Raw genomic sequence first — 24,052 nt, 5'->3', positions numbered from 1 at the left:
GAGAGGGCTTTCTTAGCAGGATTCCTCAAACTAGCTTGAATGAGGCTAAATGCTACTTCAGGTATGTTTTTGATGAGGGAACAATGTTAAAACAGGTCTAGAAGCTATCGATAGCGTTGTATTTTGTAAATTTAGCATGCCTTTCTAGCTTGAATGAGGCTAAATGCTACTTCAGCCATGTTTTGATGTTCGATTTGCATAACATGTGTCCTTTCATAGTTCTTTCTGCTGCCTGGAACGCAGCGTAAAGGCAAATAAATCATGATAAAACCGAGCCGTCTGTACCACAATTATCGTATTTTGTGACCTATGCGCTTTTGTACATTTAGCATGCCTTTGTATCCCCTTGCAGAGCTTTCCCTCCCTAAAGCACACCATGTTGCCACACTGTCTTACTGCATTTGTCCTCATGTATTTGGTAATAACAGCTTAGCACCACAAGTCCTTTATCCACAGCACAATGCACATCTGCTAATTAGTGACGAGACGAGGCCAAGCTGTGCCCTCGACAGACAGACAGGCTAAAAGTAGCATCCGGCTTCAGGGAGAGCCTCTGTTTACTTTTATTCAGAGGAAATTTTAGCCTTGGTTTGTTGTTATGTCCGTTTAAGCGAGGGTGCGGAGCTTTTGTCCGAGCTCCGCCTCATTAACCTGGTTCTGCCTTGGTTTACTTCAGGACTTGATTTGACTCCCGGCTCAGTCCCGATTCAGACTTAGTCCAAATGGGTCATATTTGGCAACGCTCTCGTTATCTCTTGACGATGTGTACATTTAAGTACCGTATTTTCCGGAGTATAAGTCACACCAGCCAAAAAATGCATAATAAAGAAGAAAAAAAACATACATAAGTCGCACCGGAGTATACGTCGCACCAGCCAAAAAGTGCATAATAGAGAAGAAAAAAACCTATTTAAGTCGCACTGGAGTATAAAATGCGTTTGCAAGTGTGAAAACAACAAATAATATCACATATAAGACGCTCTGGAGTATAAGTATAAAAGTATAAATATAAGTATAAGTCGCACCCCCGCCAAAACTATGAAAAAGGGTGCGACTTATAGTCCGGAAAATACGGTATCTTCTTGGATGGTATGTGATGTTAAAAGGAAAAACTGACAAACCTACTCAATGTTATTCAATCCACAGTGACATTTTGCTGTTTCCTGTCTTAGTCAGTGCAGACCTTTGCTTTGAGCCACACGTTTACACAGCGCTTTGGCAAATAATAGTCTCCGAGTCTATTAATAAAGGAAGTGGGAGGCTTCCTACTCGACTCTCCACAAACTCACTACATTCACTGGAAACGATGAAGCCGCTGCTGCCAAAAGTGAGCTGGATGTGCGTCTTGGTTTGTGATTGGCTGGATTGGAAATGCTGTGGCTTAGATGGGTGTTTTGGAAATTTGTTTTGACTCTGGGCTCCATTAATCGCAACTAGTCGATTATTGAAATACTCTTCAATTGATTTAATAAGGAACTTATTGTTTACTGATCTGTAAATATGCTCCTAAACATGCCACGAGCTTAAAAAAGAAGTGTTACGACTCGAATTGTGTTGCAATTACATGAAAATGACGCAGAAAAGGTGCACATTGAGTGTATTTGATGAAAACACTCTTTTGTCCATAAACGTGATATCATCCAAAAACATTATCTTTCGCGTTTGAAAAAATTGTCAATTTTAAAACACTGAAGCTGATTTTTAAATGTTTAAAATGACAATTGTGTGTAGCGTAATCACAGTTTTCTGACGTCAGGGCTCTCTCAAGCCTCTGCGGTGTCAAAAGGTCTCCATCCTCGCATCCATACTGACATTAAAATCACCCTTGCTTCCTCCTGCTCCTCAGTAGCCTGGTTCACCTTCGACCTCCGCTCACCTCGACATCCTCTTCTCCTGTTTGTGACCCGATCTTGAATGTAAAACGACTGCGTGTGTGTTTTTAGGAAGCGTACATGGTTCTGAAGACCGTCTTTGTGAAGCTCAGACTATTTTGAAGCTATTTCTTCCACCCTTTGTGGTAGAAAAGCAAACTAACTGACGTTTCGACCCTGGAAATGTAGTTTTTTGTTTGTTATAAAGCCTTAAAATCATTTGCATCTCGATTTTATGTCAGTTAATCATTGAAACTCGCAACGACACTTTGAAAGTCCGGTCTATGCAATAGGTTCCGCAAATCCAGAAAATGTACTTCAAATCATTCAAAGTAATCCACCTCAACCGCACTTTCATTCATAGTTCTTCCCCTTTTCCATCCGTCTCGCTCCACGTCACCATCCTCGCATCCATACTGACGTTAAAATCACCCAACCTTCCTTTTTATCCTCAGTGGCCTGGTTCACCTTCGAGCCGGCCTCCGCTCACCCCGACATCCTCTTCCTCTGTTTGTGACCCAATCTTGGATTTAAAACGACTGTGTGTGTGTTTTTAGGAAGTGTACGTGGGCCCGGAGACCATCTGCACCGTGGACGGACTCCACTTCAACAGCACCTACAGATCCAGAGTCAAAGCCTTCAACAGCAGCGGAGTGGGACAGTACAGCAAGACCCTGGTCATGCACACGTCAGAAGGTACGGCGGGTCTTTCATTTAAAGTCGTGTACAGCTTAGTCTTGGCATTGCATGTATATTAACTGTGTCAGTGTGTTAAACGAGTTAAGTCGCCACTTTTACGGTGAGTTGGGATGTCACGATATCAAATGTAAAGAGACTAGACACATTTATGTTTACTTTGTGGAGTAAACTGTAGATTGAATTGAAATTGGTTCTTATTTCTTATGAATATATGTATTGTGACCTGAATAATCATGACATTCCTATTCGTATGTACTTATTATACTTATATATTTGTGCCTTTCAACACTAAACCATTATTTGACTCTATATATATTGTGTCACCTTTTTACATTTACATATTTGAGTTGGATCAACACACAATAATTCAAAGGAAAAAGGTGACGTAATACAACATATTTAAAAAGGGTCAACATAATGTTATATAAGTATTTTTTGTCTTAATATAACATGGCATTGATTGTGACCGTAAATACACAAAGACACGACAAAGACACGACCTGCAGACCCTCCAGTTTGTGGGTGAACACTGTGCCTCTTGAAAATAATACCAAAACATTTTTACAAAATATGAAATGATCTGATTACATTTGTGTGATTAGAAACTGTTAAAACAAAGTACTTTAGATCAATTGGTCCATCGGCCATGTTTCTACTACTACTACTATTATTACTACAACTTTTATTATTACTACTATTATTACAACTTGTTTTATCACTACTATTATTACTGCTGTTACAACTACTATATTACTACTACTATTACATTTATTACTAGTACTACTTTTACTACTTATATTACTACTTTTATTACTACTATTACGAGAATGACTACTACTATTGCTACTACTACTACTATTACTACTACTACTACTATTACTACTACTACTACTACTATTACTACTACTACTACTGTTACAACTACTATTACTAGTACTAATACTTCTCCTGTTGCTGAAGTAGCTCGTGGAGAGTCCGCTCACACAGAATGAGTGAATATTAGTGTTTAAATGAGTTAATGCTGTTTCCTCCACAGAGCGAGAGCCTGAACTGCACCGACGCCTTAAAACACTTTTATAAGTCTCATTTTCAAGTCTGGTTTGGCAGTAGTTGTGTTTCCATGTCAGGGTTAGGAAAGTCCTTTAGGTCTCTGAACCTGCAACTGAAAACCTCTGTATTTCCACAAACTGTTTGATATACTTAGCGGTTTATAACATTTCAGAAAGAGATTTTAAATACAATTCTAGAGCACACACTGTAGCCGATCAGCCCCTGCAGGCCGTCCCATCTTGTCTTTTTGGACAAGTGAATGAGTAACTTGCCTCTGGAGCCTCGGCGTGGCAGGGCGAGCACGCAGTTTTCCTATAAAATAATTCAAAAAGAGCTTTACGGAACAGGAAGTGACACATTTAAATCACAACAGGAACAAACAAGAACACAAATAGGCGAGTCGAGCGCCGTGAGGAAACACAACTACTGCACTTCACCGCTTTGCTTTTGCTTTCTCCTTCTTCCCTTCTTCCCTCCTTCCCTCCTTCCCTTCTTCCCTTCTCCCCTTTATTCCAGCCGGACTCGCCCCGTGTGACATTCAGTCAATAGGCCCAGGTACGACCCCTCCCCCCGTCCCGCCTAAAGACCCCATAAGTCCATCTCATCCGCCGCCGTTTGTTTCCGCTTCGCTCTAAAATTAAACCTGCTTCCTCCGCTGGGAAATAACGCTCTGTAATGAAGCTGTTGCCGCGGAGACTCCACGCCGGCCCGTGTCAGGGATTTATTTATCGAAGCGCTGCGGCTGGACGTTGCGCAAACAGCTTTCTATTCTATTAACGTGTCTCTAAAGTGTAAGAGCGGCCATCGAAAGGACGCGCTCCGGCCGGGACGTGAAGCGCATCGTTTTGGTGGTCGACATAGAGTTAAAGATAAGATAAGAGTGGAACGGCTTTGCAAAATGGCTACCTGATTTTTAACGTTCAAATGATGGTATTTTATAACTATATTCGCCACAAAATACTGACTTTTGTGGAATGTACATTAAAGTGCCCCCTACAGGTCGGACGACTCGTTGAACTAAAGTACAGTTGAGATATATTTTGAATTTTGCAAAATATTATAAAATGTTGTAACAGAATATCACATTTTTGAGGTTTATTATTTCACTTCCTGTTTGTAATTGATGACATCACACTAGGAAAACTAATTTAATGTCACAATGTTTTTTATTTGACAAATAGAAATGTACGAGAGCGACTTTATTTTGTTGAATCAATGTTTAGAGAGTCAAAAAAGCAGTTTCTTTTTGTAAATTCTGCAGAAACTTTGACTGGAATGATGAGTGTCCATAGTGTGATGTCACTTCCTGTCATTTTCTACAGATTTGTCAACGTTTTCTCCAAAAATACCGGCTCGATTGGTGTAAAACTGTAATTTATATGTACATCAGGTACAAATACACCAAATAAATTCAAAATTAGAAAATCGTATAAACCTGTCAGAGGGACTTTAAACTTAAAGCCACTCGTACATTTTGTATCGTTTTGTGGAATTGTTATGAGAATTAATGACATAATTAAAGGTGCGGTGTCATGTGGTCAATTGCAAGCCGTTTGACAAAGATGCTGTACTTAATGCTTAAGTGTAAGATATGATACGATAAGAGTATATACTTTATGTGTATTTATTCAAGTAAGAGCCAATCCGTTCATTTTGCATTAACTGCATTCAAAGTGGCGCTCATTCTTTGACCGTTTCATTGCTACAAAACATCCATAACACGTCATTTTGCTGAATCAATTAGTTAAAAAGGAGATTATTATAAACGCGTCTGATTTGAAGAAGACAAAATTCTGATTTTGAGGTAAATGCTCACAGAAATGCTGACCCCACGGTAGTTTTAATACCACAATATTATACTTTTTGTGGAGCTCAGACTATTTTGAAGCTATTTCTTTCCATCTTTTGTGGTAGAAAAGCAAACTAACTGACATTTCAACCCTGGAAATGCATTTATATGTTTGTTATAAACCCTTAAAATCATTTGCATTTCGATTTCATGTCAGTTAATCATTAAAACTGCTTTATTTTGCCTCCGTCTGTCATTTTGAACATCGTGACGACACTTTAGAAGTCCAGTCTATACAAAAAAGTTCCGCAAATCCATAAAATGTACTTCAAATCATTCAAAAATAATCCACATTTACCACACTTTCATTCATAGTTCTTCCCCTTTTCCATCCGTCCCGCTCCACGTCACCATCCATCCTCGCATCCACACTGACGTTGAAATCACCCTAACCTTCCGCTCTGCCCCTCAGTGGCCTGGTTCACCTTCGACCCGGCCTCCGCCCACCCCGACATCCTCTTCTCCAACGACAACCTGACCGTGACCTGCAGCAGCTACGACGACCGCGTGGTGATGGGCAGCGCCGCCTTCTCCCGCGGCGTGCACTACTGGGAGATGACGGTGGACCGCTACGACAACCACCCGGACCCGGCGTTCGGCGTGGCCCGGGCCGACGTGCTCAAGGACGCCATGCTGGGGAAGGACGACAAGGCCTGGGCCATGTACGTGGACAACAACCGGTCCTGGTTCATGCACAACAACTCGCACACGAACAGGTAAGGACGCACGGGCGGTCAGGGCGAAACGCGAAACGGCGACGCGGCAGTAGATTGCGGCCGACTTCTCAGCGACACAGGGATTGCGGTACTTTTTAAAACGACATAAACTCGTTAGAAATTGCCGAGTTATACGCCTAGTGACGCGTTGCCAGACCCGCTGACTGAAAGTGTGACTTGGGCCGTGTCCAAACGCGTATGTTTTTCTACGATTTGACCTGTCGTCCACACGTAACCGGAGGATTACGCCTTTGAAAACGCTGCTTTTGGAAAACTCCGGTTTTAATGAATACGGGTCACATATGCGTCCTTGTTTGTGCCCGACAGTGGACAATGTGGATCGTTTGCGAAGTGTGTCGCTTCGGTTTTGTACAAATGCGTGTTTTTTTGCGGAAGTGATGACGAGAAAAGGCTCGCTCTCATTGGATAGATCGGGTCTAACTTTTGCCATGTTTATGACTGTTATATGACTGTTAATTATACGGGTTTGTGTGGATGGACGTGTATTTAAAACCATTATGTGTGTACGCAATTATATACAAAAATACCCGCCTACGTGTGTACATGGCCATATTCAGACAATTATTTTCTGCTTGTCAATAGCCCTACCATAAGTTTGATATGAACTCCATAGACCTGATCAGTCGACTTGTTTCACTTAAAGATGGATGATTCTTACCCTCTGGAAACATCGAGACTTTGGAGACGGGACATTTTGTTGCGTGCAGATCTCAGAATCAGTTTTATTGCCGTTGTCAATCACAAAACTAGGAAATTGCTTCGGCGAGAGGTGTAAAGTGAAACAAATGAGTGATATTAGTAAGAATATCAACTAAAGTACATCGTCTGCTCGGCCGTCGTGGTGAGGAGGTCCTGAGTCGATCCTCTGTCGGGAAAAAACAGGTAAAAACGTGTAGTTTGGAGCAGAAGTCAGACTTTGGAGGAAGAAATGTAATTATTATTTGTGTTAATGTTCATCAAATCAGTACTAAAAGCCAATTTGACTTTGTTTTTGCAATGGCCAAAGGAAATTGTATCAAAAATCTAGATCGATATGAGGATTTTCCCTACTTTTATTTCCCAGTTTGCCCAGTCCTGGTCCACAGTGGTGAATGTGGGGCTGACACGTCCCACCATCTACTCCAGGTTGAACCCTTTGACCATTAAACCTGCACTTTTCATCAGCGTGCGGTTGTATTTACCTGAACACCGGTCTGCGTCACGAGTGCGTTCAGCGTGCGGTTGTATTTACCTGAACACCGGTCTGCGTCACGAGTGCGTTCAGCGTGCGGTTGTATTTACCTGAACACCGGCCTGCGTCGCGAGTGCGTTCAGCGTGTTAAGTGCACAGATATGTGTCTGCTCACAGGACGGACGGAGGCATCGCCACAGGCTCCACCATCGGCGTGCTGCTGGACTTCACCAGGGGAATCCTCATCTTCCTCCTGAACGACGAGCAGCAGGGGCCAGTGGCGTTCGACGGCCTGGAGGGGGCGTACTACCCCGCCATCAGCCTCAACAGGAACGTGCAGGTGAGCGACTGGAGCGCTAGCATCATCATTAAATTGTGAAGTATGTCCATGCAACGGGAACTACATAGACCATGATGCTTTGCTGCATGTCATAAATACAGTTTAATGTATTAGTCATTTGAATGTAGAAGAGCTGGTCGGCCGCCCACAACTACAAGAGCTAATATAACTTTATAATAACTGCACTTCCTGTCTTAATAAAGCATGAACAAAGGCATAAGTCATAATAGTTTATTAAGAATGATTAAGGTTTAGTAACTACTTAAAGCGCCCCCTACAGGTCGGACGACTCATTGAACTAACATGTACTTAAGATAAATATATTTGGAATTTTGCTTAAAAATATATATACAAAATCATTATCTCCGAATAGTAAATTGTTTAGGTTTATAATTTCACTTCCTGTTTGTAATTGATGACATCACAGTAGGAAATTACACAGGAAACACCTGGCAAAACCTCACAGTTATTTTTAATTTTACAAATAAAAATGTACGAGAGCGACTTTATTTTGTTGAATTCATGTTTAAAGAGTCAAAAAAAAAATTTCTTTATGTAAATTACGCATAGACTGGAATGAGTGTCCCTGGTGTGATGTCACTTCCTGTCATCTTCTACAGATGTTTCAACGTTTTCTCCACAAATACCTGCTCGATAATTTATACGTACAACATTTATAAATACACCAAATAAAGTCAAAATGAGAAAATCGTAAAAACCTGTCACCAGCTCGTCTCTCACATAAAGATAGAGAATCTTAAATAAAACACATTTTCAAAACACAGACTTTTGGTAAGTTTAATGCCACACTGGACATCACCATGGAAACTAAAACACTCACGATGAAAGAGAGAAAGTGCGTCAAGTGGAAGAAGAACTTAAACTTAAATGTTAAATATTATAGATGCTTTTGTTTAGTCGATGTCATCAATTTCACAGTTTTCACACGTTTTATCGTTCATATCATGACACAAAATGCAGTGAACTGGTCAACACTGTTGCACTGCTATTATTTTTGCACACTTCATTTTGCATAATAATAATATATATTTGTATGAAAGTTAGAGCCAAATTCCACTTGTAACTCAATTTTATGTACAATAAACTGCAGCAAAGCAATGAAACAGTATGAAATCTGACTAATGTTAAAGTTGGTGAGTTGCCAAGTCAGTTTATCTAATTAAAAGACCTTTAATTCATATAATAACAGAGGGATGAAGTGATCGAAACTGGCAGGAACTCAAAATATCCTTTAACCCACGTTTCATTTGTTCAATACTCACAATGTTTCTCACGTTTACATTTGATTTCGACCTATTTTGTGAAGGAAGTAGAAGTCAAGAGACATTTTCACCCCAAACGCTTTGATCTTTTCTTCATCAAACTGAATCATTTGATAAACCTCTGTGGATTTTCACCGCAGGGTTCGGCGCGGCGTGAGGTTCAAATCCCGCCTTCCAAAAACTCTAAGAGACGCACTTCTGACCCAAAAGCGACAGCCAAGATTCTTTCAGATCTTTAGAGACGAACTGCTCAAACGAACTCGAAATGTAACGACAAAGAATGCACTTTTGAGCCTAAAAGAAGAAGAGCAAAAATATGAAAATGACATGAAATCACCTGGCAATTATTTTGTCATTCACAGAGGATTATTTTAGGCTTAAAATATTAAATCTAGGCCTTTTTTTCTCAGCAATATTAACGTTTGTGTCTGAAATTGAGGGCAATGAAGATAAAAATGGGTACAGAGCTCCCTCTGTTGGCATGAAAAAGCACTACAGCACATGAGAGCACGTGGTGTTGTGTTCTTGCCGTTTATGTCACAGTTTTATACTAATTATTCAGTATTTTACAGCGGACGCAGCGGTTGAGTGTCTGTCCACCAAATTCAAACCTTTTTATGATGCGAATTGTCGTTGTGTTACTGGGAAAGTTTGCTATTTCAATCACAATGTAGTTTAACGTCACATTTTCCTTTTATAATGCTTCATTTAATGTGTTTTATTTAGTTAATCTGTATTGTAACGATTAAGAACAATCCACAGCGTTTGCCTGGGACTAAATGTTGGCTTAAATAATGTGATTTTATCAGATTGTGCTGTTAAACATTGTGAATCCAGCAGCTTTTCAACCTGTTGGCGTAAAAAAAAATATTCATTTTTATTGTATTTACTTATGTTATGTTCTGGTTGAAGAGTAATATTAAATAATTAATGAAATAGATTTAAAAAAAATACAGCGATTGGCCACTTCCAAGAGACTTTTCTAAAACAAAAAAACAACAAAGCTACATTAAAAGTTTGAGAGCTAATCAGCTGGTCACGAACAGCTACAACTTAATTACCTTAACGCTTAAACCTTAACACTAAAACATTTCCGCAACTTTAAATTTGGGTTTTTGACTGAAAACAACCACGTTATGGATACTATAGTTACATTTAGTCGTTTAGTCAATTATTCTCTGTATAGATGCAATTGAAAATGTATTATTATATATATATATATATATATATATATATATACTGTATTTCCCGGACTATAAGTCGCACCAGCCAAAAAATGCATAGTAGAGAAGAAAAAACATATATAAGTGGCACTGGAGTATGAAATGCAGTTGCAAGTGTGAAAATAACAAATAATATCACATATAAGTTGCTCCAGAGTATAAGTATATAAGTATAAATATAAGTATAAGTTGCGACCTGGCTAAAACTATGAAAAAAGGCACGACTTATAGTCCAGAAAATACGGTAAATTTCTGCTCTCTACTTCCTCATCACACTCCCTTCTCTCCTCTTCCGTGACCCCCAGGTGACCGTCCACACCGGCCTGCCCATCCCGGACTTCTACACGCCCGGAGACGCCGACCCGACCGGCTCCGTGTGCTAAAGACTCGCCGTCGCGTTACCGGGGGCAACAAACGCGTTTCGGGGACAAAGCGAGCGTCCTCCGGGGGAAAAAACTAAAAAACCACCTCCAGCTTTTGCCCCCGACGCCCCTCCACGTCTCACCCGAAAACGAGGCACCGAACTGGGGCCTAACCTGCGCTGAGCCACGCCCGGAACACGACGGAGCCCTGTGGGGACAGAATGATGTTGTAGTGGTTGTGATTGAAGTGTCAGTGAAGGTAATGTACAGACCAACCGAAAGCACATATGATACGATTATGATTATTATAGTTTTATTACAGTTTCCCGCACCTTTAAGCGTTTCATAGACAAGTCACAAGGGGGAGCCAGAAGGACCGTGTATATATTTGAAAGAGTGTTCGAAGCGTTAACGGTGAAAATAATGGACTAATATAATGAATAAAACTAGATGTTTAACTCAACAAAATGTCTGTTTGTTTTGTTTTGTGACAGTGATTTGAACCGATTGGACAAAACACACAGACAAAGACGTACACAAAACACAAAGCCTTAGTTACAGTGTTTATTATCCGTTGCCATGGAGGTGTGATCGCTTCGCCTGGAATGTTTAAACGCGTCCATCGTTCATTTATTCTTTGCGCGCGTTTGTGTCGCTCAAAAACTCCAGAAAAGTATCCTCCACGTGCGCCCTCTGCTGGTCGATGTCGCCCTCTGCAGGACGCCGTCCTGTCGAATAGTCCGGGCGAAGCTGTAAAACAACCCTGAACAAACAAGAGTTACACACCTTTAGCCTAAAATCTATGACATGCTAACTAAGCTAACGCACGGAGCCGCCGGAATGTAGTCGCAGCGCTTCACGTTTTTATTTTTAGTAAATTTACGATTAATTTAAACAACCTTCTTCCACGTTATTATCGCAGGTTATTGTTTGTAGAATTTTGAGGCAAAGAGTGAATTTATTACATTTTTAAATATGGCTGTAACGTAAAGAATACTTTGCGGATGCTAGCTGACGGTAGCTCAGCAGTCTCCAGATTCAGTCAGCCCCAGGGCAGCCGTGGCTACAGACGACTGCGAGTAAAGAATGTGCAGTGCAACGTTACCGTCAAATTTGCTACATTCATTCAAGATATTTCTACGTTTGTAATTAAAGCCCCACTGCGTAACTTAGAATAGAAGTTTTATGGCGTTTGAAAACACGTGTCCGCATCTCCACAAACATGACTCGTGCTCGTCTCCATGGCGATGATGTTCCTTTGTTAAATAATTGTTTAAAAACACCCATAAAGCTGATCTCATTTAAATACAGCACATCACAACACATCAAACTAATGATTAAATAGGCATAAATAAATAAAATAAATACAATAAATAAAATACATAATAGACATTAAATACATTAAATGAATTAAACAAAATAAATAAAATACATTAAAATAAATACAAATATAATAAAATATATAAAAATAAATAAAATAAAATCATTGAATTAAATAAATTAAACAAATTAAATTAATTAATCAAATCAAATAAATAATTGTTTTGTCACGTATTGTATATTGGTCCATTATTTTTACAATTTATGTGTCGTAAAACTCCCCCAGGAAGAGCAATACCGACTTTCCCCGTCCACTCCTTTTTTTTCTTCTTTATTTTTTACATTCGAATTTTCATCGTGACTTTTAACAAAATATATAATTCATTTTTTTCCCTTTATTTTCAGTTTTTTCTGTGTATATACAATCATCGTGGTAAGATGCTGCTTTAACCGATCGGTCCGTAAACCAAACGCTTTTCAAACTCCGGTCCGCGCGCCCTTTTAGAAACGACTGACGCTTTATTTTTTTGAAACGGTTCGAGCGGCTGAACTCTGGTAGTTTTGTAATATTATTGTTACCGATTACAGGTCTAGAGATGTACAGAGAGTAAGTTATTACAGTGTGTGGTTTCTATAACGACTGTGGCTTTATGTACAAAGAGAGAACCAGTCCATTGCTTTAAGGTGATTTTTGATATCCACCAGATATATTTAGTACTGTTTTTGCTTTCTTTTGTAGCTCAGTATTTACAAAACCCTCCGCAAATATTGGTAATTGGTGTCTGCAACTGATTCAAAGGAAAAGACTTAACGACAAGGATCTCTTTTTAAGACAATACTGCAATTTTCAGCACAAAAAAGAAATTAGAAACGTCCAATTTTGTCCTTCTGTCCAACACGAATCATCATCTAGTTTTAGTGTCTGGGTTTTCATATTTTTCGCAACCAAATAAAGGGAGAGAAATTGTTTGAACATTGTTGTTGTTTGAATTTCAGCTCCAAACTATGAACGAACAGAAGAATTATTGACAATTTTCTGTGCCTAAACCTGCCCTGGATGAAGTGAAAAATGTACAAATCAGGACTTTCAACAGGAGCTATTGTAAGCGCCCGATTTGAACTGACGGAATTGGCAAAAATGGCTTCGAAAAGACTGAATTTACCGTATTTTCCGGACTATAAGTCGCACCAGCAAAAAATGCATAATAGAGAAGAAAAAAACATATATAAGTGGCACTGGAGTATGAAATGCAGTTGCAAGTGTGAAAATAACAAATAATATCACAAGTAAGTTGCTCCGGAGTATAAGTATAAGTATATAAGTATAAATATAAGTCGCACCCCGGACAAAACTATGAAAAAAGATGCGACTTATAGTCCGGAAAATACGGTTTTATTCTGTACAAACCTGCTCTGAAATGTGTCGTCAATTCCTATTTCATGTCTTTTTTGTCAATTCTACTACATTTCGCAGTTGAAACATGACTGAAAAATTGCAATTTATCGTAATTTCCGGACTATAAGTCGCACTGGAGTATAAGTCGCACCAGCAAAAAATGCATAATAGAGAAGAAAAAAACATATATAAGTCGCACTGGAGTATGAAATGCAGTTGCAAGTGTGAAAATAAAAAATAATATCACATATAAGTTGCTCCGGAGTATAAGTATATAAGTATAAATATAAGTCGCACCCGGGCCAAGACTATGAAAAAAGGTGCGACTTATAGTCCGGAAAATACGGTAATCAGTGGTTGAGCTGTAGTTTGAGCGACTTAAAGCGTCCAGTGGCCCCCGTTAGTCCTGGTTCAGTCTCGTCTCGGTCCTGAGGTCAGAAAGTCTCCATAGCGACCAAACGCAGAGGTATCCTAGCGACGCCGACCCGACGTCTGCGGAGGGTTTTTGTAAATAAGTCCAAACTGTGACCCGCCGGCAGCAATAAACGCCCCGACGTCTCAGACTTTCTCGGATTCCAGTGCCGGTCGTCGTTAGCGCTTCATGGCCGTGCCTTCGACTCGCCTTAACGAAACCCATGAGCGGCTACGGTAACATCGAGATGCCCGAGGAGCGAAACCGCCGCCGCTCCGACGGGTTTTCTCCACGATACGACTGAAAGAAAGAGAGAAAGACGCGGGCGCTTGTCAAATGTTGATATTCTTCTAGTTATCGAATGGCTGGAGGTGGGCGATATTTACAAAAAGTACTGCAGTATTTCGATGTTTTTAAATGGATGGATGGATGGATGGATAAGAATAAATAAATAGATAAAAATGAATCAATAAATGTCCAATTTGACTTCACAAATTCCCACATGAATTTAACTAACGAGATCACAGTTTTATTTGTGTTACTCGCTCTTTATGGACAAAATTAGAAAAATATACTTGATATTTTACTGATGATGACTGATCTTGACCATGAAAAATAGTTGAAGTTTTATTTTGATCACGGTAATTGAGAAAATGAACTTTTTACAACAAAAACAGCTGCATTATTGGTCAAAATATCAAAAAATAACAAACTGCTCATGATTTTTTAACAATAATACACTTTATTCGTTGATATTTGCCTTTAGTCACCACGTTTCAACCCGTAGTTGATTGAAAATGTATTTAAAAACTCAATGTTATGCAGATTGCTAAAATAATTGCAGTGAATTATTATACATTTTTCGAAATATCTCCCACCTCCAAACGACATTTAAATGCTGTGGATTCAGTGACAAAAAAGTGAAATATGACATTTTAAAAAAGCGCTAACACTGTATTTTACATTTAAAAACGTGAAGGGCATATTTTCATTTTCTACGTTCTTTTTAAAACGTGCATTTTGACTGATTCTTTATTGATTGAACTTTATTGATGGTAAAAGAAGTTGTCCCTCGTTTAAAATGCAAGTTTAGAATTGGTTTTCCCGGTTCCTTTCCCTAAAATAGTACTTTATTATTATCATTATGACACGATTCAGGTGAAATCCTATGCTAATGTTTACAGAAAGATGACTGTATCTTTGTTTGAACACAGACAAACGCTTATATTTAAATAATGTTTAAATATCTATTGTCTACAGTTCCTTTGTTTGAACTGAAGGGGGCGCAGTTTGATCGTACCGCTCCTCAAACTTAAACCATAACTGTGTGTTTTTGAATATAACTCTTTCAAATGCAGTTTTTATGTTGTGAATTTCAACGTGAGGAAAGACGTTGGTTCGATTCCCGCGTTTTCTTTGTTATTTGTAAGGTTATTTCCCTTTTTAGTCCTGATGTAGACTGGATTTGGTCCTGTTTAGTCCAGATTTGACACCGCGACTGTTGCTTTTGAAAACGTGAACATTTTTAACATCAAGCAAATCATTTAAAGTGTAAAAAATGCCACAAAAACAGCTGATTGAAAATAAAACGGACAAAAAAGTGACGTTGTAAACTGTCAATTAAGCGCATGACGTCACCTTTCTGCACTTGTCTGATCATTAAACCTAAATTAATACGTTTAAAGACACGTTTGAGCACTTTTCCCTTGATTATCTTCATCAGGACGTTGCAAAAAAACGTAGCACGACATTATATTTTGTCAATATCACCTTCAATTTAGTCGATCCGTTTTGGGTTTGGTCCCGGTGCAAATGTGACCGCAGCTTGTTTTAAGTTTGACGGCGGTTTACGGGAACAATCACCATGAAACTCACTGTATTTGAAAGTATTGAAATGTATGCGGACGTTTTTATTGTTTGTATTGATCTGGGCGGAGTCTGGAGCGGGCCTGGGCGGAGTCAGTGCACTGGGCCCCGCTCCACGTCCAGTGAACCTGCTTCTGTGTGTTCTGGGTGTAAATACTGTGAGCGGATGAGTTCATGACGTCAGCGCGCTGCAAAAAATGTTCTGAAGTTATATGTGTTTGGGTTGTTTTGACAAGTTTGTATTGATTTACTTACAACAAGATAAAGTGTTTGATTTAATGTGCCAGGTTTTTATTTTTTTTATTTTTTTATTTTTTACTGTTTTTTTCACAGTTTTTTTTCATCAAATAAATAAATACAATTAATACATGCAATAAAATATATAAAATACATAAATAAATAAAATACATAAATAAATACATAAAATAAAATACATAAATAAATACATTAATAATAATAATAAAACAAAGAAAACACATATACGCTCACAATTTAAACTTTAAATTCAAGTTTAAATTATAAAAACAGAACTTCACAGCCTTTCTGGGAATATAGAATAAAAGAGAAAAACATTATAATAAATCTGACCCAAATTTATTTTCAGCCATTGTTGAAACTATAATTACTCATTAAAAAAAATCTCAGATATTTACATTGAAATTAGAAAAAAACAAGTGAAACGATTTAGCTTAACTCAATAAGAAATTAAGAGATAATTGGACAAAAAGAGAAAATATGCAATACAAAATCTGGATAATTAACAAATGAACAGTTTAACTAGAAAATATGAATATCCTTTGATACAAAATGTAGTAAAAAAAAATAATAATAATAAAACTGTGAGTATGGTAAAACTATATGACTATCACATGGACACAACAATAAACAGCAGGTAGATTGTCTTCAGTGTAACGCACAGGAGGCAATTCACATGAATACATCGATAAATACGTCTGAACTTGTCAAAACGACTTAAATATAATGTTTCCGAGTCATTTTAACCCGTGCAGATTGTCCTTTTTTGCAGCTTTCACCATTTTACCCTCGGTTTGATCTCGATGAATGTATTATAACGGAGCCTATGGAGAGTCTATGATGAAATATACAGGATTTAACACATGTCTACTCTTAACATGACCATTTTACTGCGATTATGACCATTATTTAAGATGTAACAAGCCTCTGTGTTCTGTATGTGTGGATATTCAATAAAATAGATGTTAGAGGTGAATTTGAAACCAGTTTGTCTGTTTCTTTCTTTCTTCTGTTGCCAAAAGAAATGTCAGCGTTTCACATTGCAACTGATATTTGTGTTAGTTATTTCAATGGTTTCTCTGCTTCTATAGGTTCTTTTTGACAATGAGAGAACAAAAAACTCAATTTTTAAAAGTCTTTTTGAGGTTAGACAACACATTTCACTAAAACGTAGATTATGTTTCAGATTTTACTACATTTTTTGCTTTTTTGTCCACAATTTGACCGTTTTTGTAATTTTTAAAGCAAATGTGACACAGGTAGAGGTAATTCCACTACTGTTACCTAGCAACCAGACTGTAAACAAGAGCCAAACGACACAACGGTTATTATTTGACTCACAATAACACCATAAAACACATTTATTATGTCGAAAGATCGTTTAAAACTGTCCGAAAAGTGTGTCAGTTAAGTGTAAATTATGTTTGGCACGTCGCACATTGATGACATCACAGAGGGACGCGGCTCTACTTCCTGTCATTTCAAAACTTTTAAAAATGTCTTCACAAACTGCTGTTTAACAGAGGTAAAACTATAATAAATATTTACCACAGGTGTTATACGAGCAAACTAAGTCATGATTAGAAAAACAGGAGAACCTTTATATGGACTTTAAATTTAAGTTTAGATGTGTCCTGAATCAGCCCGGAAAACGTCTATAATTATTTTGTTTGTTTGTTTTTGTTTTTGTGTCTATTCTTTGGAAACACCAGGATTTGTGCATTATTTACTGTGTTGTCTACCTGAAAACAAACTCACACATCAGATTTGTGTGCACATTAACTGTAGCTCACTCAGAACTCAAGCAGTAGTTTCTCCAAATAACACCTTATAACTGCTTATTTGTGTAATACTTGTTGACTACTTTGTACTTCTTCTTGAGTAACATTCGTTGACAGTGATGTGACACTCAGGTGCACATAGTGTCAGCTCAGCCCAGCTCTGACAGACCATAACACCATAACATCATTAATAGATCTACGTGACAAAGGCCCACACTGTCCAACGTCACCTCAAATGACCTTTTAGGAAACGCCCTGTAAACTTAGTCCCCGCCTCCTCCTTCCACGCACCAATCAGAGCGGCGCGGGGCGGAGACGTGCCGTGCGTAAAGCGTGCCAAACTTTTGACAGACGCACTTCTTCTTCTTCTTTCCTCCGCGCATTGTCCCCCCGCACAAAGCCCCCGCACAAAGCCCCGCGTTTGCAGCCCGAGCATGGCGACCCCGCTCACGGACCAGGAGAAGCGGCGGCAGATCAGTCTGCGCGGGATCCCGGACCTGGAGAACGTGCACGAGCTGATCAAGGGCTTCAACCGGCACCTCCACTTCACGCTGGTGAAGGACCGGAACATCGCCACGCCCCGGGACTATTACTTCGCGCTGGCGCACACCGTCCGGGACCATCTCGTGGGCCGGTGGATCCGCACGCAGCAGTTCTACTACGAGGCGGACCCGAAGGTACGAGGCGCGCGCGCGGACCCGCTGCCGTGACGCGGAAGCACCGGGTGCACGGACCTTTAAGCTACTGCGCAACAGTCCAAGTGTGCAAGAGTGTTCAGTGTGTGCAAGAGTGTTCAGTGTGTGTTTACAAGAGTGTTCAGTGTGTGTGCAAAAGAGTGTTCAGTGTGTGCAAGAGTGTTCAGTGTGTGCAAGAGTGTTCAGTGTGTGCAAGAGTGTTCAGTGTGTGTTTACAAGAGTGTTCAGTGTGTGTGCAAAAGAGTGTTCAGTGTGTGCAAGAGTGTTCAGTGTGTGCAAGAGTGTTCAGTGTGTGCAAGAGTGTTCAGTGTGTGCAAGAGTGTTCAGTGTGTGCAAGAGTGTTCAGTGTGTGCAAGAGTGTTCAGTGTGTGTGTGTGTGTGCAAGAGTGTTCAGTGTGTGCAAGAGTGTTCAGTGTGTGTGTGTGTGTGCAAGAGTGTTCAGTGTGTGTGCAAGAGTGTTCAGTGTGTGTGCAAGAGTGTTCAGTGTGTGTGCAAGAGTGTTCAGTGTGTGCAAGAGTGTTCAGTGTGTGTGTGTGTGTGCAAGAGTGTTCAGTGTGTGTGCAAGAGTGTTCAGTGTGTGTGCAAAAGAGTGTTCAGTGTGTGTGCAAAAGAGTGTTCAGTGTGTGTGCAAAAGAGTGTTCAGTGTGTGTGCAAAAGAGTGTTCAGTGTGTGCAAAAGAGTGTTCAGTGGGTGTGCAAAAGAGTGTTCAGTGTGTGTGTGCAAAAGAGTGTTCAGTGTGTGTGTGCAAGAGTGTTCAGTGTGTGTGCAAGAGTGTGCGTGTGTGTGTGTGTGCAAGAGTGTTCAGTGTGTGTGCAAGAGTGTTCAGTGTGTGTGCAAGAGTGTTCAGTGTGTGTGCAAGAGTGTTCAGTGTGTGCGTGTGTGTGTGTGTGTGCAAGAGTGTTCAGTGTGTGTGTGTGCAAAAGAGTGTTCAGTGTGTGCAAAAGAGTGTTCAGTGTGTGTGTGCAAAAGAGTGTTCAGTGTGTGTGTGCAAAAGAGTGTTCAGTGTGTGTGTGCAAGAGTGTTCAGTGTGTGTGTGTGTGCAAGAGTGTGCGTGTGTGTGTGCAAGAGTGTTCAGTGTGTGTGTGCAAAAGAGTGTTCAGTGTGTGTGTGTGCAAGAGTGTTCAGTGTGTGTGCAAAAGAGTGTTCAGTGTGTGCAAAAGAGTGTTCAGTGTGTGTGTGCAAAAGAGTGTTCAGTGTGTGTGTGCAAAAGAGTGTTCAGTGTGTGTGTGCAAGAGTGTTCAGTGTGTGTGTGTGTGCAAGAGTGTGCGTGTGTGTGTGCAAGAGTGTTCAGTGTGTGTGTGCAAAAGAGTGTTCAGTGTGTGTGTGTGCAAGAGTGTTCAGTGTGTGTGCAAGAGTGTTCAGTGTGTGTGCGCAAGAGTGTTCAGTGTGTGTGCGCAAGAGTGTTCAGTGTGTGTGCGCAAGAGTGTTCAGTGTGTGTGCGCAAGAGTGTTCAGTGTGTGCAAGAGTGTTCAGTGTGTGCAAGAGTGTTCAGTGTGTGCAAGAGTGTTCAGTGTGTGCAAGAGTGTTCAGTGTGTGTGTGTGCAAGAGTGTTCAGTGTGTGTGTGTGCAAGAGTGTTCAGTGTGTGCAAGAGTGTTCAGTGTGTGTGTGTGTGTGCAAGAGTGTTCAGTGTGTGTGTGTGTGTGCAAGAGTGTTCAGTGTGTGCAAGAGTGTTCAGTGTGTGTGCAAGAGTGTTCAGTGTGTGTGTGCAAGAGTGTTCAGTGTGTGCAAGAGTGTTCAGTGTGTGTGCAAGAGTGTTCAGTGTGTGTGTGCAAAAGAGTGTTCAGTGTGTGTGTGTGCAAGAGTGTTCAGTGTGTGTGCAAGAGTGTTCAGTGTGTGTGTGTGCAAGAGTGTTCAGTGTGTGTGCAAGAGTGTTCAGTGTGTGTGCGCAAGAGTGTTCAGTGTGTGTGCGCAAGAGTGTTCAGTGTGTGTGCGCAAGAGTGTTCAGTGTGTGTGCGCAAGAGTGTTCAGTGTGTGCAAGAGTGTTCAGTGTGTGCAAGAGTGTTCAGTGTGTGCAAGAGTGTTCAGTGTGTGCAAGAGTGTTCAGTGTGTGCAAGAGTGTTCAGTGTGTGCAAGAGTGTTCAGTGTGTGTGTGTGCAAGAGTGTTCAGTGTGTGCAAGAGTGTTCAGTGTGTGTGTGTGTGTGCAAGAGTGTTCAGTGTGTGCAAGAGTGTTCAGTGTGTGTGCAAGAGTGTTCAGTGTGTGTGTGTGTGTGTGTGCAAGAGTGTTCAGTGTGTGCAAGAGTGTTCAGTGTGTGTGTGTGTGCAAGAGTGTTCAGTGTGTGTGCAAGAGTGTTCAGTGTGTGTGCAAAAGAGTGTTCAGTGTGTGTGCAAAAGAGTGTTCAGTGTGTGTGCAAAAGAGTGTTCAGTGTGTGTGCAAAAGAGTGTTCAGTGTGTGTGCAAAAGAGTGTTCAGTGTGTGTGTGCAAAAGAGTGTTCAGTGTGTGTGTGTGTGTGCAAGAGTGTGCGTGTGTGTGTGTGCAAGAGTGTTCAGTGTGTGCAAGAGTGTTCAGTGTGTTTGCAAAAGAGTGTTCAGTGTGTGTGCAAAAGAGTGTTCAGTGTGTGTGTGCAAGAGTGTTCAGTGTGTGTGCAAAAGAGTGTTCAGTGTGTGTGTGCAAGAGTGTTCAGTGTGTGTGTGTGTGCAAGAGTGTTCAGTGTGTGTGCAAGAGTGTTCAGTGTGTGTGCAAGAGTGTTCAGTGTGTGTGCAAGAGTGTTCAGTGTGTGCGTGTGTGTGTGTGTGTGCAAGAGTGTTCAGTGTGTGTGTGTGTGTGCAAGAGTGTTCAGTGTGTGTGTGTGTATGTGTGCAAAAGAGTGTTCAGTGTGTGTGCAAAAGAGTGTTCAGTGTGTGCAAAAGAGTGTTCAGTGTGTGTGTGCAAAAGAGTGTTCAGTGTGTGTGTGCAAGAGTGTTCAGTGTGTGTGTGTGTGTGCAAGAGTGTTCAGTGTGTGTGTGCAAAAGAGTGTTCAGTGTGTGTGTGCAAAAGAGTGTTCAGTGTGTGTGTGCAAGAGTGTTCAGTGTGTGTGCAAGAGTGTTCAGTGTGTGTGCAAAAGAGTGTTCAGTGTGTGTGCGCAAGAGTGTTCAGTGTGTGTGCGCAAGAGTGTTCAGTGTGCGCAAGAGTGTTCAGTGTGCGCAAGAGTGTTCAGTGTGCGCAAGAGTGTTCAGTGTGCGCAAGAGTGTTCAGTGTGCGCAAGAGTGTTCAGTGTGCGCAAGAGTGTTCAGTGTGTGCAAGAGTGTTCAGTGTGTGTGTGTGTGTGTGCAAGAGTGTTCAGTGTGTGCAAGAGTGTTCAGTGTGTGTGCAAGAGTGTTCAGTGTGTGTGTGTGTGTGTGTGTGTGCAAGAGTGTTCAGTGTGTGCAAGAGTGTTCAGTGTGTGTGTGTGTGCAAGAGTGTTCAGTGTGTGTGTGTGTGTGTGTGTGCAAGAGTGTTCAGTGTGTGTGTGTGTGCAAGAGTGTTCAGTGTGTGTGCAAAAGAGTGTTCAGTGTGTGTGCAAAAGAGTGTTCAGTGTGTGTGCAAAAGAGTGTTCAGTGTGTGCAAAAGCGTGTTCAGTGTGTGTGCAAAAGAGTGTTCAGTGTGTGTGTGCAAAAGAGTGTTCAGTGTGTGTGTGTGTGTGCAAGAGTGTGCGTGTGTGTGTGTGCAAGAGTGTTCAGTGTGTGTGCAAGAGTGTTCAGTGTGCGCAAGAGTGTTCAGTGTGCGCAAGAGTGTTCAGTGTGTGCAAGAGTGTTCAGTGTGTGTGTGTGTGTGCAAGAGTGTTCAGTGTGTGCAAGAGTGTTCAGTGTGTGTGCAAGAGTGTTCAGTGTGTGTGTGTGTGTGTGCAAGAGTGTTCAGTGTGTGCAAGAGTGTTCAGTGTGTGTGTGTGTGCAAGAGTGTTCAGTGTGTGTGTGTGTGCAAGAGTGTTCAGTGTGTGTGTGTGTGTGTGCAAGAGTGTTCAGTGTGTGTGTGTGTGCAAGAGTGTTCAGTGTGTGTGCAAAAGAGTGTTCAGTGTGTGTGCAAAAGAGTGTTCAGTGTGTGCAAAAGAGTGTTCAGTGTGTGTGCAAAAGAGTGTTCAGTGCGTGTGTGTGTGTGCAAGAGTGTTCAGTGTGTGTGCAAGAGTGTTCAGTGTGTGTGCAAGAGTGTTCAGTGTGTGTGCAAGAGTGTTCAGTGTGTGTGCAAGAGTGTTCAGTGTGTGCAAGAGTGTTCAGTGTGTGCGTGTGTGTGTGTGTGTGCAAGAGTGTTCAGTGTGTGTGTGTGTGTGTGTGTGTGCAAGAGTGTTCAGTGTGTGTGCAAGAGTGTTCAGTGTGTGTGCAAAAGAGTGTTCAGTGTGTGTGTGCAAAAGAGTGTTCAGTGTGTGTGCAAAAGAGTGTTCAGTGTGTGTGTGCAAAAGAGTGTTCAGTGTGTGTGTGCAAAAGAGTGTTCAGTGTGTGTGTGCAAAAGAGTGTTCAGTGTGTGTGTGTGTGCAAGAGTGTGCGTGTGTGTGTGTGTGCAAGAGTGTGCGTGTGTGTGTGTGTGCAAGAGTGTTCAGTGTGTGTGCGCAAGAGTGTTCAGTGTGTGTGCGCAAGAGTGTTCAGTGTGCGCAAGAGTGTTCAGTGTGCGCAAGAGTGTTCAGTGTGCGCAAGAGTGTTCAGTGTGCACAAGAGTGTTCAGTGTGCGCAAGAGTGTTCAGTGTGCGCAAGAGTGTTCAGTGTGTGTGTGTGTGCAAGAGTGTTCAGTGTGTGCAAGAGTGTTCAGTGTGTGCAAGAGTGTTCAGTGTGTGTGTGTGCAAGAGTGTTCAGTGTGTGTGCAAGAGTGTTCAGTGTGTGTGTGTGTGTGCAAGAGTGTTCAGTGTGTGTGTGTGTGTGTGTGCAAGAGTGTTCAGTGTGTGCAAGAGTGTTCAGTGTGTGTGTGTGTGTGCAAGAGTGTTCAGTGTGTGCAAGAGTGTTCAGTGTGTGTGTGTGTGTGCAAGAGTGTTCAGTGTGTGTGCAAGAGTGTTCAGTGTGTGTGTGTGTGTGTGCAAGAGTGTTCAGTGTGTGCAAGAGTGTTCAGTGTGTGTGTGTGTGTGTGCAAGAGTGTTCAGTGTGTGTGTGTGTGTGTGTGCAAAAGAGTGTTCAGTGTGTGTGCAAAAGAGTGTTCAGTGTGTGTGTGCAAAAGAGTGTTCAGTGTGTGTGTGCAAAAGTGTTCAGTGTGTGTGTGCAAGAGTGTTCAGTGTGTGTGTGTGTGCAAGAGTGTGCGTGTGTGTGTGTGCAAGAGTGTTCAGTGTGTGTGCAAGAGTGTTCAGTGTGTGTGCAAGAGTGTTCAGTGTGTGCAAGAGTGTTCAGTATGTGCGTGTGTGTGTGCAAGAGTGTTCAGTGTGTGCGTGTGTGTGTGCAAGAGTGTTCAGTGTGTGTGCAAGAGTGTTCAGTGTGTGTGCAAAAGAGTGTTCAGTGTGTGTGCAAAAGAGTGTTCAGTGTGTGTGTGCAAGAGTGTTCAGTGTGTGTGTGTGTGCAAGAGTGTGTGTGTGTGTGCAAGAGTGTGCGTGTGTGTGTGTGCAAGAGTGTGCGTGTGTGTGTGTGCAAGAGTGTTCAGTGTGTGTGCAAGAGTGTTCAGTGTGTGTGCAAGAGTGTTCAGTGTGTGTGCAAGAGTGTTCAGTGTGTGTGCAAGAGTGTTCAGTGTGTGTGCAAGAGTGTTCAGTGTGTGCAAGAGTGTTCAGTGTGTGTGCAAGAGTGTTCAGTGTGTGTGCAAGAGTGTTCAGTGTGTGTGCAAGAGTGTTCAGTGTGTGTGCAAGAGTGTTCAGTGTGTGTGCAAGAGTGTTCAGTGTGT

At 41.1% G+C, this 24,052-nt stretch overlaps 2 protein-coding genes across 5 annotated transcripts in view; both read left to right on the top strand.

Annotated features, from left to right (window-relative positions):
• Nucleotides 1-10,620, top strand: part of trim9 (tripartite motif containing 9) — a 63,546-nt gene extending 52,926 nt beyond the window's left edge. The window contains exons 7-11 of one of the 4 annotated variants that reach the window (XM_072458020.1): nucleotides 2,429-2,567; nucleotides 4,137-4,175; nucleotides 5,882-6,185; nucleotides 7,555-7,717; nucleotides 10,529-10,620. In XM_072458020.1, coding sequence (XP_072314121.1) covers nucleotides 2,429-2,567; nucleotides 4,137-4,175; nucleotides 5,882-6,185; nucleotides 7,555-7,717; nucleotides 10,529-10,606 — 723 coding nt within the window. In that variant the 3' untranslated portion in view covers nucleotides 10,607-10,620. Of the gene's footprint in view, nucleotides 1-2,428; nucleotides 2,568-4,136; nucleotides 4,176-5,881; nucleotides 6,186-7,536; nucleotides 7,718-10,528 lie in introns of all 4 variants that reach the window. The other 3 variants (XM_072458019.1, XM_072458023.1, XM_072458021.1) reach the window with 3 other exon arrangements.
• A 7,389-nt stretch (nucleotides 10,621-18,009) lies between these two features.
• pygl (phosphorylase, glycogen, liver) overlaps nucleotides 18,010-24,052 on the top strand; it is a 35,076-nt gene continuing 29,033 nt past the window's right edge. Inside the window, exon 1 of the mRNA XM_072457378.1 lies at nucleotides 18,010-18,292. Within this exon, the coding sequence (XP_072313479.1) occupies nucleotides 18,050-18,292 (243 nt within the window). The 5' untranslated portion in view covers nucleotides 18,010-18,049. The remainder of the gene's footprint in view (nucleotides 18,293-24,052) is intronic.

Source organism: Eucyclogobius newberryi, unplaced genomic scaffold, assembly GCF_026437365.1.
Source record: "Eucyclogobius newberryi isolate DKJ021-1_F unplaced genomic scaffold, fEucNew1.0.hap1 SCAF_21, whole genome shotgun sequence".
Lineage (NCBI taxonomy): Eukaryota > Metazoa > Chordata > Actinopteri > Gobiiformes > Gobiidae > Eucyclogobius > Eucyclogobius newberryi.
This window is presented reverse-complemented; position numbering and strand designations above follow the sequence as displayed.